The sequence below is a fragment of the Caloenas nicobarica genome, chromosome 8 (genome assembly GCF_036013445.1).
Source record: "Caloenas nicobarica isolate bCalNic1 chromosome 8, bCalNic1.hap1, whole genome shotgun sequence".
In the NCBI taxonomy this organism is placed as follows: domain Eukaryota; kingdom Metazoa; phylum Chordata; class Aves; order Columbiformes; family Columbidae; genus Caloenas; species Caloenas nicobarica.
The window spans coordinates 5,115,150-5,133,449 of NC_088252.1; the positions used below are offsets into that span (position 1 = coordinate 5,115,150).

The following is an 18,300-nucleotide window of genomic DNA, read 5'->3' on the forward strand; positions in this document are numbered from 1 at the left end:
GACATCTCACACAGATAAGCACGTTCCAAACACCAAGCTCCTGAGATCTAGCTGACATAGAAGGCAGATGAGAACTAACCTTGCTCTCCTACAAAACTGTACTACTGTAGTACTGACTACTACAAACACACTGTCCAGAAAAGGGCATTCTTTCTGCATAGTGGACTAAGTACATATGAGAGAGTTCTAAACTCGTTTTCTTTTAAAAATCAAGGCTTAAAAAAAAAATCTCAGTCATGCTAAACTCAAAAAAAAAAATTATTAGACATAATAATTGGAAATCAGGGGAAAAAAAAAATATGGTGCCTTCACCTTCTTCCTGGAAGGCTCTTAGAGGTTACAATGAAACACAGGTAGCTGAAAGCAAACTACATTTTGACAATGTGAGGTGACTATGTCTGGGCATTTATCTGTTCATTCTTCCTATCTTCAGTTCACACTCTGCTGTTCGTGTTCCGTTGCTGCTTTTTCAAAGCCTATTTTCTCTCCCCAGACCCTTCTGTGCTTCTCAGTCTTCCTGAACAGCACCCTCTCCACTCAATGGCATCAACGTTTTTTTCTCTACCTTCTTACTCACCTTGTCACTCAATTGTCATACATTCACACTCACAACTTTGTGTAAGAAAAACTGAAAGTTTACCAACAGCTATAGGCTAAAAGGAAAACAGTGGGAAAAGTAGGGTTCTAGTGAGAGAACCACAGTTCAAACCAATTGCTCGATTACACGTAAATATCAGATCTATCTCCTGCTAAGAAAAGACGGAAACTCATAACTTCTGACTGCTAGAAAAAAAGCCTCCTCTCCTGCATGTTCACTGATCTCTCCGGTGACACAGACCTCAGATGCCATACTGCTGCTGCAGCTATCAGTTCTCCCAAACTGCAAAAAAACCTAAGTTCTGTTTAATTCCTGTTCATTTCTCTCCTGCCCAAAATTAACTTCAATGAAAACTGAGAAGCAAATTAAAATTTTAATCTAAAGCACAAGAAAAGTAATGATCAAATCAAGCAATGGAACTACCTAGGCAGATTTAAGAAGCCTTGTTTTATGATTTCTAAATAATCTCAAGAAGCAGCTACACTCAAAGCTTCCATTTCTGCTGGACTGGAGTTATTTACAAAAATTAAATCAACTAGCTTGCTATTAACAGTGTAGGTGAAGAAATGGACTGCTGAGCCCTAAAAATCAAGGAACACAGGAGAATTTAATCAACATTTTCAAAAATCACTGCATGTCACCGTTTCTTTATTCCCACAGTGCCTAAATACTTCGCCATTAACACCACTAGCACTGATACTGGTTTTGAACAGTCCAGTCCAGTGCTTCCAAACGGGAAGGTCCTCCATTGTTGCTTTCCTGTTATTGTTAAAAACTGAAAGCTTCCTCATCAGGGAAGTCCTTTCCTTTGTAATCTACTTGGAAATGAAAATAAACAGACTTCATCCCCTCTGGCTGTGTGCAGACAATTCCCGCTTTAAGTTAAGAAGCCCACCCCCCCAAAACCAAACATCTATCAAATCTTGGAAAATGCTTCAACAATCCCGTTCCCTTCATCTCAGAGACATACCCACGTATCCAAGCTGCTGTGTCTGTCCTGCTGCTCAGGAGTGACCCTGTGCCACTGAGCCGATCCTGCCGGCGTTGATAAAGTTTGGAGGATGCCAGCCCCCGAAGTCGCAGGCCAGCCATGGCACCCAATGCCACTGTGAAGGGGAACGCAGAGAGACAACTGGAGCAAACACTCGCAACACCGATATTCAGTGAGTCACCTTCCTTTTGGGAGTTGCCTTTACGTTTTGGAAGAGCTAAAGCAGGATGCATAGACTCCTGCTCGAGCATTGTTTCTTACAATTCACCTGCCATTCTGCTACAGTCTTAAAGATCAGACAACCTCTTTCCTGTATTCCACTAGCAATCACCTGTTTAAGCCAACACACTATGAGTCTACATCAGCAACTCTTTCTGTTAGACTTGCATAATGTAGCTGTATAAATTTCATCAGTGAGATTAAAAAAAAAAAGCCTGATTCTTCACATCTTCAAATAATTAAACCGCTTAATTCAAAAAGACTCTCTGATCAAAGCAACAGAGAAATACAGAAAAGCAAAACAGATTACTAGATCTCTTGACAATGAACACTTCGGTTTACTGCAGACCAGTGTCTGACCCTGGCATCTCTAAGGTGGTTCCCCGCAGACAGCTACACCATGCCATGTCTTAGAGATACTGCGAACAACAGAGCTGGTCCTTCCATTTGGGTAAAGCATATTCCAAGAAACAAAACCACAAAGACTTTTGCTCTCCAGACACACTCCAGCCTGCAGCAGCGGCATGCAGAGGAGGGTCAGGAAGCAGGGAGAAGGAACATACTTGTCATTCCAGCCTCCAGAGCTCTCTGCTGGGAACTGAACAGGGCCTTGAGAGGAGTTTCCCCTTCCTACCATTCGCCCTCTCCACCCACCCCTGCGAGAAAGAGGATCACACAGCACGAATGGCTCGCGGCACAGGGTGGGGGGGCAGAAAGAGTAAAAATTTGAGAATACAGAAGTCAGTTTTTAAGAGAACAAAGGGAAAGGAGTGGAGGATGGGAGCATCTGAGTCAGTGTCATTTGATCAGCATCACCACAAAAAACATCTCAAGAGTCATTACCAGCAAATTATTTTTTAGAAAATTATAGAAAAGGAGGATTTTTGTAGCATGAGAGTGAAATATATTCCATGACTACAGCTTGGCAAGCTATAGAGTTAAAAAAAAAAAAACACCAACAAACCAACCACACAAAAAAACCCCAGAAGTACAAATGATGACTTTGTAAGTAATAAATGAGTATTAACCAAAAGCAAAATCCCTTCTGTCCTTTAAAGAAAAACAAAAGGGTTTACCGGGACTCAGCAGAACAGGCACAAATAAAGAACATAAGTTCAAAACCAGAAATTAGTAACCTCCAAATCTAAAATACACTCCACAATCTGCCACTATCATTTCTCTGAGATTGCATGTGTGCTTTATCCGTTTCTACTTTACGAAGTAAATGGAACAGAAAAAGAAAAGTGTCCTCCATACTGGATGTTTTCACCGACCTTTTAAATTTTAGAGCAATAAAACACTTTTAAAATGTAGTATTAAATCACCTTTTTGCTTTTAGCACAAAGCAAACTATTACATCACCACAACATCATCTCCCTTAACCTTAAGCAACATGGCTAAAAATCTCCTTCTCTCTCAAACACCTAAGCTTTTACCCTCCTGACTCATACGACATTTGACTGGTTTTCAAACCACCACTCTTCCACAGAAAAGTACGGATCTCTTCTTCAAAAGGGAAGATGAGGGGATTGAAGGAAAAACACATCAAAACAATAACCATCCTGTCTTCCCATCCCTCAAACACAACTTGCTCACTCACTCATCTCTCGTTGCCTCTCACATAAAGAGTGAAAATGTTACAGGTCTGGTTTTCTTTCCCTCTTGACAGATCGCTTTTAAGAGACAGAATCGATGCCATAATCTTACAGCTGGTTACTTTCTGGGCCAAACTAGAGAAGAAAGAAGCTAGACTTCTTTTAGGCATTCACAAGTAGCTCTCCTTAGAGAAGCACCTCTGTGTCCCCAGAACAGACTACTAAGGACCTTCCAACAAGTTAAAATTTGTCTAGAGAGCCTCCGAGAGCAGATTTAGATGGAAAGATAACAAGATTAAAACACATTTTTCAGCCTAGAAGAGCAGAAATGGCTGCTCACAGCTGAAAGAGATGAGGCATCTCTTAGTTTGATGCACGTACTTTCTCATCAGCTCCAAGAGCCTCTCTTAATACTATCGACCTCTATACTCCCTCCTCCTTTTTCAAACCATTTTACTTGCAGTTGCTTCATAAAATGGAGCACATGCACAGCAGCAGCTCTCTACTGAATTAAAAAGCATCTACTCAAATGTTAGCCTAATCGAAAATAATATACTCTTATTTCTTACCTCAGCTGGATTAGGAACAATCAATAAGCGTATCTGTAAATGCAGCTGTTCTTCTTTTGTTGACTGCAGGAAGTACATAGGCGTATCCAGATCCCAATTAGACCAAGTATAGTGATAACGAAATTTTCTTACAAAAGTAATTATGCCCTGAAACATGTGTTTAGGGAACATTTTTCTTTGGGCTTTGTATTACATAGATTTCCAAAGGCAATATAAATCAGCACAAGCATTTTTTTACCTTGATATTTTCTAATCAACAGCCCAGCAGTAAAGTCTTAAAAGAAATTATCTTCAATTCTGGCATTTAACAATGTTTTCTTCACTGGTCATTCACTGATCTGCATTCTCAGGGATAAGTCCGTCACAAACAACAAAGAAAATAGGGCAAAATACAGTATCCCCCCGCCTAACCCCAACAATCCTCAAAAAGGCAAAAATCAAAACGGAGAGATGGAACAAATATATCAAACACAAATTATAGAAGCAGTCTCCACTTATTGGTACTATACTATGTTTCTAAAGGCACCAAAAATCACATAAATTGTATTTCTCAGCATTGCAAAACATAGAAAGGCTGCTAAGAAACATACTATTTTTATATGTAACACATTATCTCTTATATAGAGTTTATTTCCAAATGTAGTTAAACAACATGTAACCTAATAAAAGCAAAATACATACATCCTTTACATTTCTTTCTGTCCTGTTATCTTTGGATCTTAGTTGGTAGAGATATGTTCAAATAAAGGGTGACTTTTTAAAGTGAACAGCATCCTTTTAAACCACAGGCTACTCTTGAAACTAGGGACTATTAACAGCCACCTTCCAGTCAAGACACAGAGATATAAAATAACTCAGCCAACACATGGCAGTCAGAATTGTTATCTGCAAATTCCAATGATCTACTTATGAGTTTTCTCTAACAAAACACAATCCTCACACTGTAACAATGTAACCTGTGATACATGTCCTATATGAATTTCATTTGCTAAATAGTGACCAATTTTTAGTAATTTTCTACTTTGAATAAACAGAAGTGCCCATTTAGCTTTGCATTTTCTGGAATTATATTTTCCCCTAATGCTAAAATCAGTAAAATAAACCATGCAGCTATTTAAATTCAGAAGACACCCACTGCATCTAAATGGGACAGAACACTTAAAATGAAAATTGAGTTATTTTTCATTGATCTTAAATACCAATAAGGCATCAGTAATCACAGTCCCTAGGAGCGAGCCCCTTTGTATTTCTGTATGACAAGAAAGGTGAAGTGACAAAGAGCAATGTGTCAGCATGGCATGTTCTGCAGTCTTCCTTACTTTTAACACACTGTAACAACACAAAATCACTCCCTTCCCGGTGTCAACAGTTTCAAGACCAGAGGCACATTTATGTCATGCTCCTGGCTCTGGAAGCGTCTAATGGATCGATATTGTGGGGATGGTCCAGCTGTGAAACAGTTCATCCTCTTCTAGAACCCAAAACCCCTGAATCTTAAAACCAGAGAACATTTGATTACATAATGTCTCAAGATTTTAAGAATGACCATGTAACAAACATTGAACATCTGGCCACAGTTCAGCAGAGGGACCTGTAAGTGGATCTAAGGAAGTTTGTTCTTGATGCTGAATTCTTTTTAATGACTTAGGAGTCTGTCCCAGCCTGAAAACACCACTAAACACGGTGCTGTCAAATGGCCTCAGTCATACAGGGTGATGAGCAGGGCAATGTTTCACAGATGCTGAACTGTACGGGTTTTGTTTTCCTGGGAAACTGCTATCCAAAATGGATTATAATAGTACTGAGGAAAAAGTCAGCTGAATTACAGCTCTGAGAAACATCTCTGATAGAACAGATAACCACTCTGAGGAACACAGCAGACAGAAATTTACAAATTTTCATAGTTGACAAACTTTCCAGAACAAACATTTCCGAAAACATTAAATAACGCTTGCATTCACTTTTCAAAAGCTAAAGCCAGGGACTGATCATTTAATAACAACCCTCTCAAATACATCTGAGGAAAAAGAGACAGAAATCCCACATGACTTCGAAGAACTGCACATTCTGCAGTGCCTCAACTACCTTGGAACTCTCCACCAAGCCTCATGCTTCATGCCAGAGCTTCTCAGCGAACACAGTGCTGTACCTTACCAGGCAGCTTTCTGAGGAAGCATGGGAAAGAAGACAACAAGGATCATTGTCCACAGTTATTTCCCACTGTCCTCTGCAGCTGAGTGATTTCACCTGAGGTAAACATGTGATTCTAAACGATAGTACACCACAGTCCACTCAAACGAAATCAGCTGTGTTCTTACAGCTGCAGCTCTTCCCAGGTCTTCCCCATCTTGTCCCCATTTAGGAGCTGTACGGGTACCCACAACCTACAAACATTTAAGACTCTTGAGTCTTCCTCTAGTTGTAAGGAAATGAATGTAATCTTGTAAATACACACCTACTTCGCATATCACAACAACAAAAAAGGGACCATTAAGACAGAAAAGACAACGTAATCAAAAGACAAGAGGCAAAAGCCAGAAGTGTTTGAGCATGTACAACTACCCATCAACATCAATTTGTCATCACAGAGGGAAAAGTAACTGTCACTCAAATCATAGATAAGGATGTAACAATTATTCAGCACGTTCTCATACCTAACAACCCACCAAATGTGATCTCCATCGAATAATCACAAGATGCATAATTCAAACATCAAGATCTTACACGAAAGAAAAATTAATACTTATACACAAACTACTGCGGATCTATGAAGAGCAATGTTTCAGGATTACAGTAATGATAGCAAGATTCAGGATGACTATCCCCCAAAAGGCACCCTACTAATTTTAGTGCTACTTCTTCATGCTTTTCATCTTTGAGATATTTTACAAAAACAAGCTTATTTTCACCAACTGCTTTATAACGTCTAGGTTTTATTTTACAGCTGGGAGAATAAAGTGATTGGAGACACTAAAGCATTTGTGCAAACCCCTGGAAGATGCCAGTAAATGCTCTCCCGACTGCTTTTCTCGTTTATATCTGTCAATTAGTTGACTTTATAGAGTTCTCCTGTGTCAGACAGCGTAGGAGGAGAATCAAGACCCACATTTAAACAGCTCTTGGAACGCGTAACTCCAAGACCAGCCCGAAGAAGAGGAGAGTGAATGCGTGGACAGAGGGGCAGTGTTCAGCTCAGACAGCAGGGCCCGAAGCGCGGGGCGGTGTGGGACACGGCGGGAACGGGCTGTCAGCGCCTGAGCCGCAGCACCCGGCTGCACGGAGCCTGGCTGCCGGGCAGGCACTGCTCACACCCACCGGTGCTCCTTCCCAGCTCTGTCCCTGCTCTCCCCACCGCCCTTCGCTGGGTAAGGCACAGCAGAGCAGCCTTTGCTCTTCCAAGAGGTCAAGTTTCGGACTCCACCGGGGCACAGCGGCAGCTGCTCTTCCCCGGCCCGAGCGTGCCCCGCTCCCGAACCTCACCGGGGAAACGTCCTCTCCCCCGACCGCCTCCCGTCGGGCACACGCCGGGCAAACAGCGGCTGTTCCCGACCCTTCCCCGCAGAGCCGGTGAGGGCAGGGACAGCCCACCGGGGCCAGGCGGCGGGACCGAGCCTCACCCGCCGGCCGGTCTCCCCGGGCCTCGCTCCCCGCTCTTACCTGCCCGTCATGGCGGCGCCGGGCCGGAGGGGCCGTGCCGGGGGGCCGTGCCCGAGGGGCAGCGCGGCGGGACACGCGGCTCGGCACAGCGGCTGCGGCCCCGCCGGGCAGCGCAAACCCCGCCCCGGCCCGCCGGCCCGGGCCCGCTGGGCGTGGGCGGGAGCCGCGGCCCCCGGTGACTCAGGGCAGCCCCCCCGGCCCCGCGCATACTTTTCCTATAAAGGGAAAGAAATACGGAGTGACGAAGCGGTGGGAGCCTCCCGCCCGCCCCCGGGCCGATCCAGCGGCCCCCAGGCACGGCTCCTGCCTCTGCCCCGCTGCCGGGAGCAGCCTTGCCCCACCTGGTAGTAAACACTTCAGCAGCTACTACGAGCCTGGGAGGGAGAACAGAAACGCCGACGGTGAGGTTTTATCACGAAGCTGTTACCTGGTGTACAGTTATATCTGCCATGAACCTCATTGATGTAACATTTTCCAGCGAACAAAGCAGCTGCGCCAGGCTGGAGCAGCCGCTGCTCATCCCCAGGGCAAAGGGAAAGCACCTTCCCAGTGTGTTCTACCCTCAGGGCAGCAGAAGACATGTCTGGAAGGCTATGTTCTAGAAAGCAGTTGCATGGCATCCTTTGCTGCCAAAAGGAAGAGGGACTGCGCTCCCTAACAAGGACCCTCCAAGCACATGTTTAATAACATCTAATACCTTCTTGCCCATCGTTGGACTTCGTCCTGAGCACTTAAAGAGTTTTACATTCTCTGACCTGTACCATAATGTATCAATGCTAAAATGAGCCACCAAATGGAACAGGGAGCTTCTGCCCAAAAGCCATTTCAAACTTTCTTTATATCCCGCAACGTAGCGAGCATAATGTGACTCACCATTGCTACGGACACTGTTGCAAGCTTTGGAACTGATGATGGAAACTCTGTGCTGTGTTTCGTGTTGTCCAAACATCTTGTTTTCAGTCCTGCAGTGAACATTTAGAATCATATAGGTCAAATAAGCATTTGCTGTTTTTAATTACTTGTTTAAACTATGGCGAAGAACTCAGATGATCTTATTTTGGTTTAATGGTTGGCTGGGAATGAGTAATGGGTAATCTTATTAACACAGTCAACAACTTGGCAGACTTGGCTGAGTACACAGTAATAAACAGACAAGCTCCTGGTCATTCTCTACATCTCTGGTCTCCCGTTGTAATGGTTTCCGAGTGCCAACACGCAATGTCTCTTCTCTTGCAGGTCTCCTTTGGAGAAGCAGAGATCCCTCGGGCAGTGTGAGGAGGAGACTGCAGGTGCTGCCCGGGGCCCGGGGCAGCGCCGGCTGCTCCAGCCGCTGGGCCGCCACCCGGCAGCGTCCCGTGGGGCCACCTGGCAGCTGCGGCGACCTCAAACACCATCTTTCTCTCACCAATCTACATTTTCACTGTGACGCCATCCTCCTTCCAGCTGCCGAAGCCGCAAACCGTCACCGCTCGGAGCTGCCGAGCGCTCCGTCCCCTCACAAGGAGCAGCTGGCGCGGGCTCCCCGCCCAGCGCCGACACAACCCCCACAGGTCGCTCACGGCGCCTCCGGCCTCACGGGCTTCCCCGCTCCTTTTGTCAGACAAATCTGCCTTTTCTTTAAAACCGCGAGCAGGCGAAAAGAAGCGGCCCCGCATCTCCAAGCGGCGAGGAACCGCGCGGCCCGTCCCGCCTCAGCGCCGCCCCTCGCGAGGGCGGGCCCGCCGGAGATGGCCGGTAACCCGGATGTAGCTACTCTGCAAGATGGCGGCGGCGGGCGGCGCGTTGTAGCCGCTGCCAGCGGCCCCCGGCCCCGCCATGGCGGACCTGGGCCGGCAGTTGCAGGAGTACCTGGCGCAGTCCAAGGCCGCCGCCGCCGCCGGCTCCAGCGCTGCCCCCGCGCCGCCACCCGCCGGCTGCTCGCAGGAGGAAGCGGCGAGCGGCGGCGGCCTGGGGGCCTGGCTGGGCCCGCTGAACCCCTTCCCGCCGGGCCGCGGCTCCCCCCCGGCGGCGGCGGCGGCGGCTCCCGGGTCGGGCTGGCCGTGGGCGGCCGAGTCGGACCCGTGCCTGCCGGGGCTGTCGCGCTGGCAGCGGCTGGCGGGGAGCGGGCTGTGCCTGTTGCTGGCCGCGCTCTGCTTCGGGCTGGCCGCGCTGTACGCGCCGCTGCTGCTGCTGCGCGCCCGCAAGTTCGCGCTGCTCTGGTCCCTGGGCTCGCTGTGCGCCCTGGGCGCCGCCGCGCTGCTGCGGGGGCCCGCCCGCCTGCTGCGGGAGCCCAGCCGCGGCGGCCTGGTCTACCTGGGCGCGCTGGGCGGCACGCTGTACGCGGCGCTGGGGCTGCGCAGCGGCCTCCTGACCGCGCTGGGCGCCGCCGTGCAGCTGGGCGCCGCCGCCGCCGCGCTGCTGGCCGCGCTGCCCGGGGGCGCCGCCGGCCTGCGCCGCCTGGGCGGGCTCCTGAGCGCCGTGCTGCGCCGCCGCGGCAAAGCGCTGCCGGTGTGACGGGACAAGCCGCAGCCCGGCGGGACGCGGACAAAGGGACTGAGACACCCGGGCTGGCGCGGGGCGCGAAGACGCTTCTCCGAGACGGGGATGGGGACGGCGCCGCCTGACGCCGCTTCGCTTCGTTCCTGCTGGGTTTTCCCCGCCGATGCTGCAGCGAGAGAAGCAGCGGCCGCGCCCGGCAGCGGCAGCAGTGACTGGCCGGGCGGTGCGGTGCTCGGGGCCCGCCCCAGCGCGGGGTTCTGCCTCCTCGCACGGTCAGTGCGTGTCCCCGCTGCCGCAACCGGACTCAAACCGAGCTTCAAACCGAGCTGCCTGCTTCAAACCGTGAGTGAGACGACGGAGCCCATGAAACGTTCACTATTGACTTGCCCCGGACGTGAGAAGCAAGTGTCTTACAGCTGAGGTGCGTAGAGCTGACTGGTTTTCAAGCACGGAGACAATTCAGCGAAATCTGATCAAGTGTCGGGGTGAACGTTCAAAAATAGTTAACTGCTATTAACTCATTTTTGTGCCAGCCCCTACACTGAACATGTACTGTGCAGTGCAGTCATCAGCCATCTCAGAGCGGTGGTGGAAATGAATACTATGTCCACTGAACTGTATTTCTCTTTAAAAAAAAAAAAAAAAATCTTTACCATCTAGTAAGTGAAACAAACTTTCCTGGGGCTGTGGGTCACAAAGACTACCCCTAACTTAAGGGATGCCCTTCTGCATGACAATGATAGGGTGAAAGGTGCTTATCTTAGCGAAGAGCCTTGGCCTTTGCAGGTATTGCTGCCGTACAGCTGCTGTAAGGTAGCAAATACTTGGGCTCTATAACGGTAGCTTCAGCTCTTAGAACTTTTTTTTAATATATATAGATATACATTTTTTTTACTCTGTCAGCTTGGGCAGGACTTGCTTCCTTGTCACAGTATGACCTCCAGAATAGATTTTTCTGGAGCCTGTTTCAGTTAGCACAGCCCTGTTTCGATGCAGAACCTCGGAAGCCTTAGGAAGGTGCTGAATTCAGTCCCTGCTGAGAGCCTGGTGCTTCCATTTGGGCTGTGTGCTGCACCAGTGCGGAGGAATGGGGCTCAGGCCCAGGCTGCTCAGAGCCCGTGGGCATCTCACCGAGCATACGTGCCTCATACACAACATAAAGCCAAACACTGCAGTATTTACCTGCTGTCACTACTTAGGGTTTAGTGTATTCACCTAATACTCGCTCCAAATTAAACTGAAATTGTTCAGTGGGGGTCCTCAAATATACATAGATTGCTTTAATCAAACCATTTCTGTACCAAATGTCAGTAGAGACATTCCACTAATCGTCACCTTTTTTTCCTTAAAAATGTGGATCAGGGCTATCTGAATAGCATTAAATTAGTTCTCTTGTTTTTACAACTTCTAAGGCGTAGTATATAAAATTAATTTTATTCCTAACAGCAGTATCAAATTAAATCTTAGGTAGTGCTGTAAACCAGCAGGCAGAGCACAAGGATTCTACATGCAGCACTGGTAAAAGAACTTGACCTGAAGAGTACATATATATATATATTCCCATTAATAAATTTTATCAATTTTCCAGCAATAGCGGGTCATGGTATCATGGACTAGGAAGCTGCTTCTGTCTCTCCTGCTGTGCTGTCACCTTCTACGATTTTAAACAAAAGCGAGCTAATTATCCGATGTTCTTATGACTTTCTGTGCATATTCCATGATCGTGGAATATTTCAAAACTTAATTTAAAAAAAGCTGTCCCTTGATGAAGAATATTGCTTACCAGCAAGTACCATAGTGGTTTAAGGAGTTAACCAACCACCAGAGGAGAAACAAGCAAATTCCCTTTTTGTCTAGATAGAGAAAGCTAGGTTTCCCATTAGGTGCATTCTGACTTGTTTTGGTAGAGGACTAAAGCTCATCCTCTAAATCACATATTCTAACTAGTAGTCAAAAGTCACTTTCAGCCCCTTAAAATATAGAGGACTTGCTTTTGTTTTTGTTTTTTAAAATAGGCACGCTTTCCCCTTTGCTAATGATTAAATCATTGCTTTTATCATTAAAACTTCAGGATAGATCGTAACTCCCAGGTGTATACCAAAAGCAATAAAAGCCCTTCAAATGGAGGTAAAAAGCAATTTTTTTTTCCCCCCTCAAAGGAGAAACTGTCATATCAGGTGCACCTTGGCTATTTCCCAGTTAATTCCTTTAAGACCATTCCATCTCTCTAGAGCCCCATGACAAGGACTTTATAGGCTAAATGATCAGAGTTAATTACTATAATTTTCAAATACTGTTTTATACACTACAAATTAAAAACTAAGCAAAACCCCCCTCTACTTGTGACTGACTGAACCAAGAGACCAGCAGCTAAGCATCAATGCTTCGATCTCTTTAAAGAAGTCATCAGGACTTAAGCCAGACTTTACTAAGTCTGACCGCATGAGAAGTCAGATAAAACAGCTGCTATGTGTCACTCTGTGTTGCAGTAGCCTTGTCAGCTACAGAACTACGCTGCCATATTATCCTGAATATTATAACATGAAATTCAAGGTGGGTGGGAGGGAAGCCTGGTAGCAATATTTTTGATTATACAGTCTATCCTATTCTTCTAATGTAGGACCTTCCTGAGAGCTGGCTTTAGGATATGTACTTACGTGATAAAATTTTCATGGAGGCTTTAGGTATTAAAAGAGCCTTTTGATAACCTGGTGCCTGGAGATGATTAATATGAATGATTTATGGGGAAACCAGAAACTCACGCTTGGTAAGCAGCTTTATTATGAAACATGGGAAATGGGAATAACCCCTCCCCTCCTCATTTCCCTCCCCTAGTAAAACTAGGAAACAATATCCTAAAGAAAAAGATACTTAAAAAAAGGTTAAGATGAACGTGATCAACTCTCAAGGTTTGAACTTAAGCATTTGAACACACCAGACTCTACTGAACACCCGTATCTTTAAGCAATGCACTGTACAGCCATTGTAAAACATATGCATCCGTATTAATCAAGCTGCTAAACTTCTTTCTTCCTCAATTTCTATAAAGAGATGCTGTTCTGAACAAAAATATTTGACTCGCCCAGGTGAAGCGTAGAATGACACTATTTGTCATGATGTCTATTTTGCCAGCGGTCCAGATTATACTCGCACTATGTCTGTGACAACTTTTCTAAACGATGTTCCACGCTTTTCTCTTTCAGGATTGTAGACTAGCAAGCAGCGGGGATTTCCTGTGTTTTGGAATTTTAACATCAGCACCATTTGTAATCTCTAGACAGCTGTGGCTAAAGGTGAAAATGAAAGTTCTCTACATGATAAACCAAAACACTAGGAATCAGCTATGAGTATTTTAAATGGTTGAGATTTCAGGAGGTAGTTCTGTTGCTTCTTCTGATACACAAGTTTGCCTAATGACACCCTTCTTTATAGTAATAGGTGAGTAAAGAATCACACACGTTGATTTTTTGTTAATTTTTGCGCAAATTACATTCTGTATTCATACAAAACCAACGTAACTTCTGACAAACTGTACATATAGAAACAAGTTTCTGTCTGGAGGTGAACTGAAATGTGTGGAGGTGTTCCATGTCTCACAACACTTAAAAAAATTCCAGCTCTTCACAAAACAAAGTAGGTAGAAGGTGGTGAAGGGAAATGGGGGAGGAGAGCACAAACCAGAAAGCTAGCTACAATATTGCAGCTAGTACCAGTTGATAGATCTAGGAAAAGACCCTCATTAGGAAATAATGCACATTCAGTTATCCCAGTTAAGAATCCAGGTTTGCGGTGTTGCAGGGTTACGAGTCCAGAGTAGCAGTCTATTTATTTAAATATCGTCCAGCAAGGACTGGGTGTGACCCAGTCAAAGCCTCTTCTATCGGCCTCTTCCGCCGCCCCTGGATGCTCCTCTTCTTGACTGACCAGAGTTCATGTTATTTCCTCTTCCCCAGTTGCTTCCACTCCTTCCTCCTCGAGAAGGGTTATTGCCTCCTGCAGGGCCTCCGCCAAAGCCCTCGTCCCTGTGGAATCCGTCGTGATGGTCTCCATCTAAAGAACTAGACCTCCCGGACTTTGGCGCTCTCTGTGAAGGTCCCGAATTTCCTCGCCCTAAAAATGAAGCGCAGTCAGTTACTGGCGTTGAAATCTAAGCTGTGCCACTTCTCAGACATCCCATATATTTAGCTAGTTCTTCTGTGGTACAATCATTCACAGAACAAATGTAGCTGAGACCTGTGATTCTTGCCTCCTCCCTTTATGAGATTTTTCTTACATAGTGTCTCCATTACAGTCCAGAAGATGGACAGCAATCCGGCAGTTCCTTGGGAATTAAAGGATATTATATCTGGTGCAGTCGCCAGTCACTTAAATGAAGTAAATTAAAACAGTGATAGTCACATTGTCCTCAAAACTGCCAGGCAGTTTCTTATGCCCTAACACCATCTGTGGTTCTCTGTATATTGCAAAATACTTTTTTTCCTGAGACAAAGACATTGCACTGACGGATCAGTTGAGGTTAGTGCTGAAGACAATGAGTAACATTACTGTTTTGTTCCATTTTTGGCTAGAAATAATGGAAAAACATTCCATTTTACTACTAACTAGGAACATAAACTACATGAGCTTTTACTGCCAGGAACAGGATTTTCTGCTTCTCACAGATCTTTTTAGTAGTGATATGTGAATTAGCCTAAATAAACCTGAAGTCATTAGCTCAAAATAACAAGCAGTATTTTGAAAAAAATTCATGGCAAGAGTGCTTTCTGGACACGTGTTACAGCTAAATTAGGATATTTTTGCTCCACTTCAGCAAGAGTGATTTTTTTGTTGACTCTGCTTGGTTCTGTGTAAAATAGAAACCAAATTGTTCCAGAGAGTTTATAATTCATGAAGTTTTAATCTTCAAATGACTTTACCAATACAACTGAAAGTGGCAGAGCCCATACATGAAAAAAGTATTGTGTTGTTTATCAGGCTTTCTGCCATGGTTCTAAATTTTCTTTGGTACTTCAAGGAGTTGTTGAGGCACAAGCGGTATGGTAGTTAACAATTGTTTTGAATTCATTAAAGAAACTGATAAAGTTATCACAAATTATTATTGAAGCTGCAGAAGGAATCCTTGCAGATTTGATAAGATGCTGGCTAAATGAGAAACATGACATTTTTCAAAAGGAAAAATACTGATGGAGGGAGTTTACCAGCAGACTTTTAATAAGACCATCTGTGAACAAATGATAAAACCTGCTGTTAATACAGCACTGGAAATACAGTCCATGCACAGAAGGACTGACATACAGTTAAAACTAAACGAGCTTCAGAACAACAATAAGAGAAGTGGAATTAAATTCAGTGGCATGAAGGACAAAGCTCTGCAGTAGACGTCTAACAACAAAAAATTCCATTGTACGGTGGCAGCTCAGCATTAGGAAGCAACTAAGAAGGATCTCTCTTGCTGGTCACTACCTAGCAGTCAATATGAGGACATTAAAAAAAGAACATTTAAAAAAAAGACAATGCTAATCCTGAGATTTAGAAGAAGGATGAAGAACTGGCGCAAGGCTAATGGGATGATTGTGGACATTGTGTACACAGTAACAGGCTCTGAACCAGCTACTAGGTCAAGAAAAATGTATTTTGTGGGTTACAGCAGCATTGACAGTGCCATGCAGCTGTTTGGTAGTTAGTTGAAGAGGAGCTATTAGGAAAGAATGTAGAAAAACAGAACAAAACCCAAGTGAACTGTGTTAAACCGCATCTTAAGTAGTGTGTACGATTCTTGGTTACCCAGTTTAATTCACAAAAGGATAAATGAAAACTGAAAATAGTATATGCAGAGTAATAAGGAGAGTAAAAGATACAGAATAATTTCCCAGAGAGATCAACTAAATAGATCAGAGCTGACTTGGAGAAGAGCTGGTTGAGGTTGGAAATGGTATGAGTTTGATGCAGTCAGAGGTGGCATTCAGGAATAATAGGGATCAACTTTCAACTGTTGCAATTAAAACACAAGACATCATCGAAAGAAATTAGTGAACGACAGGCTTAAAGCAAGAGAAAAACATTTTCCTTTTTTTTTTTCCAAAGCATAGTCTACTGCAATTAAGTTTTAGAGCTCTGTCCGTGGATGTTGTCTATGTCAAAAGTTATAATGATTCTTAAAGCAATTAGAGAAGCACAAAAAGGTAACAGTCAAAAGCCATTAAATACAAAAGTAATATTTCAGTAAGTCACTGAACTACTTTGAGTTAATATCCATACTTGTGCTAGCATCCTTTAACAAACAACTATTCTGAAAATTAAGAGAAAAAAAAGCGCTCTTAAGAGTTTTGCAACGGGAGTAGCAGGGAGGCAAAACCTAACTGCTTTTGAAGAGGGCATTAAAGAAGAGGATTATATGATGCTGGAGAGAAGATTTGGATTTGATGTCCCAGAAGGTCCCTCTCTTCAATGTTCCTATAAGATTGGTCTTCAGCTTCATAGCTGATAAGATCAAATATTTACCTGTTCAGCTTTATCCCCTCTGAATAGATAAGGAATTCTGGATAAGCCTACTGATGAAAAAAAATGCTGGCGTCACAAAGTTTTCAATACAAGGGGCTGTTTACCTTTGCTCCTCTCCTCTGGAGGTCCACCTGGAGCATCCATTTCTCTGTGGTCAGAGGTCCCTGGTCCGTCATGCCAGGGACGTTTACGTGGTGGCAGCGAGGCCATGTCCATGCCCTGGAGCGAAGAAGAACGTTCTCTGTTAGCTGGAGAATGCCTGTCATGAGGAGGGTGATCTGGACGAGGACCTGAGCGCGAAGAGAAAAAAAACCAGGATAACAAGTAATGTTCATCTGATGTTTATTCCTCAGTTTTGGAGGCAGTCACTTAAATTTACATTCTTTCCACACAATTTTAAGTTAAAATTGCATAAAGCTTCCTCCCCATCCCAACAGGCAAACAAACATAAGCTGAATAAGTTGTAAGAAACCTAAAGGTAAAACAAGTTTAAAAGATGATTGAAAAGAAGTGGCAGACCTAAAGTGTTCTTTTCAGTATAAAATATTTTCATATATTTTAGAGACAATCACATCTTCATTTATTCATGTCACTTGTGCTCATTTTTTCCATGACACTCAAAAACTCAGTTTTGCCCCGTACAGGGTTGCTGTTAGTAACACAAATGCAAGTACCTATAAGCTGTCAGATACTGTAGCTGAAAACGTTGGGTTTGCAAACAATAAGGACTACTATTGGCATTAGCATATATCTCAAAAAAACCTCCATGAGGTAACTTCAGCTGTCCACAGGTGACAACAACAGGCACTTCTGGACTGTCCAAGAATTCAACTTAAAAGTCAAGACTTAGTGACCACAGTCATTTTTTGTTCAGTGAGACAGCTGCATTTAGAGCCAATTAAATTCTGCATAGTTAATTTGTTCCTAAATTTACAAGTCCAAAGAACTATGTTTTGCTTTTCTTGTGGTAAAAGACTAGTAATGAGCATATGAGGTACAGGAAAAAGAGGTGATTTAAAAAAAAAAAAATTTTTAAGTGGCTATGTTGTAGAAATCTAGTTATTGTCTAAAAAACTTCACCAAATTCTTTACCTGGTTCTCTGTTTCCATCCCAGGATTCTGGTTTCCGCCCTCCTTCAAAGCATGGAAATTCATCTGGAGTAGGAAGCAAACCCTTCCGGCCTCCTGAGCAGTAAGAGATGCAGGGGACAGGAGTGAGAAGAGACATTGTGTTCATCAAAACACCCTAATTTGCTCAAGAAATGTCTTTGCTTCCTTATTCTTGCATTTCAGTGTGGCAGAACATTCCCCTCACCTCTGGGAGCTCCACGACCTCGGCCCCGAACACCGTGGTCCCTTCCTCTTGAGTTTTCATCTGGAGAGTCAAAAGTGTCATCTGGCCCAAAATCTTCCGGGCCAGGAAAGCCATCTCTGCCCCTGGGCCCCCGGCCCTCATGTCTCGAGGGGCCTCCTCTTCTGAAGCTACAAGAAAGAACACGGTACAAATACGGTTTTTAGGCAGCATTTAGATTGATAAACGCATCAGCTTCACTTAATTGATCGACTCATTTCTGAACTGTTTTACTTAAAGCTACAGCACATACAGTTACTAGAATAGGATTTGTAGGTGGAAAAGTGCTCATTTTCCACCCTTGAGCACTTTGTTTATTCATTTTTATAGTTTTCCTTCTG

The 18,300-nt window shown here is 44.6% G+C and overlaps 3 protein-coding genes across 8 annotated transcripts in view; 1 reads left to right on the forward strand and 2 right to left on the reverse strand.

Moving 5' to 3' along the window:
• The window catches only part of LIMS2 (LIM zinc finger domain containing 2), a 33,623-nt gene extending 25,086 nt beyond the window's left edge, over positions 1-8,537 (reverse strand). Inside the window, exon 1 of one of the 3 annotated variants that reach the window (XM_065639955.1) lies at positions 1,569-1,680. Coding sequence is in view for 1 of the 3 variants with exons in the window: in XM_065639956.1 (XP_065496028.1) it covers positions 7,630-7,640 (11 nt within the window). In the remaining 2 variants the exon portion in view is untranslated. Of the gene's footprint in view, positions 1-1,568; positions 1,681-7,629; positions 7,758-8,502 lie in introns of those variants that run through there. The other 2 variants (XM_065639957.1, XM_065639956.1) reach the window with 2 other exon arrangements.
• A 796-nt stretch (positions 8,538-9,333) lies between these two features.
• SFT2D3 (SFT2 domain containing 3) lies at positions 9,334-17,929 on the forward strand. Of its 4 annotated transcripts, none has more exons than XR_010606515.1 (2): positions 9,334-13,545; positions 17,724-17,929. XR_010606515.1 is itself a non-coding variant. In XM_065639962.1 (1 exon), the coding sequence occupies exon 1, from the start codon at positions 9,445-9,447 to the stop codon at positions 10,120-10,122; it is 678 nt and encodes a 225-aa protein (XP_065496034.1). In that variant the 5' UTR covers positions 9,334-9,444; the 3' UTR covers positions 10,123-14,060. The 4 variants fall into 4 exon arrangements, 1 of the variants encoding a protein (XP_065496034.1); XR_010606517.1 differs by having other exon boundaries at positions 9,334-10,528; XR_010606516.1 differs by lacking the exon at positions 17,724-17,929 and having other exon boundaries at positions 9,334-10,528; positions 13,311-14,060.
• Positions 12,888-18,300, reverse strand: part of WDR33 (WD repeat domain 33) — a 69,897-nt gene continuing 64,484 nt past the window's right edge. The window contains exons 20-23 of the mRNA XM_065639960.1: positions 17,924-18,090; positions 17,701-17,793; positions 16,713-16,898; positions 12,888-14,217 (exon numbers count right to left, since the gene is read on the reverse strand). Coding sequence (XP_065496032.1) covers positions 13,985-14,217; positions 16,713-16,898; positions 17,701-17,793; positions 17,924-18,090 — 679 coding nt within the window. The 3' untranslated portion in view covers positions 12,888-13,984. The remainder of the gene's footprint in view (positions 14,218-16,712; positions 16,899-17,700; positions 17,794-17,923; positions 18,091-18,300) is intronic.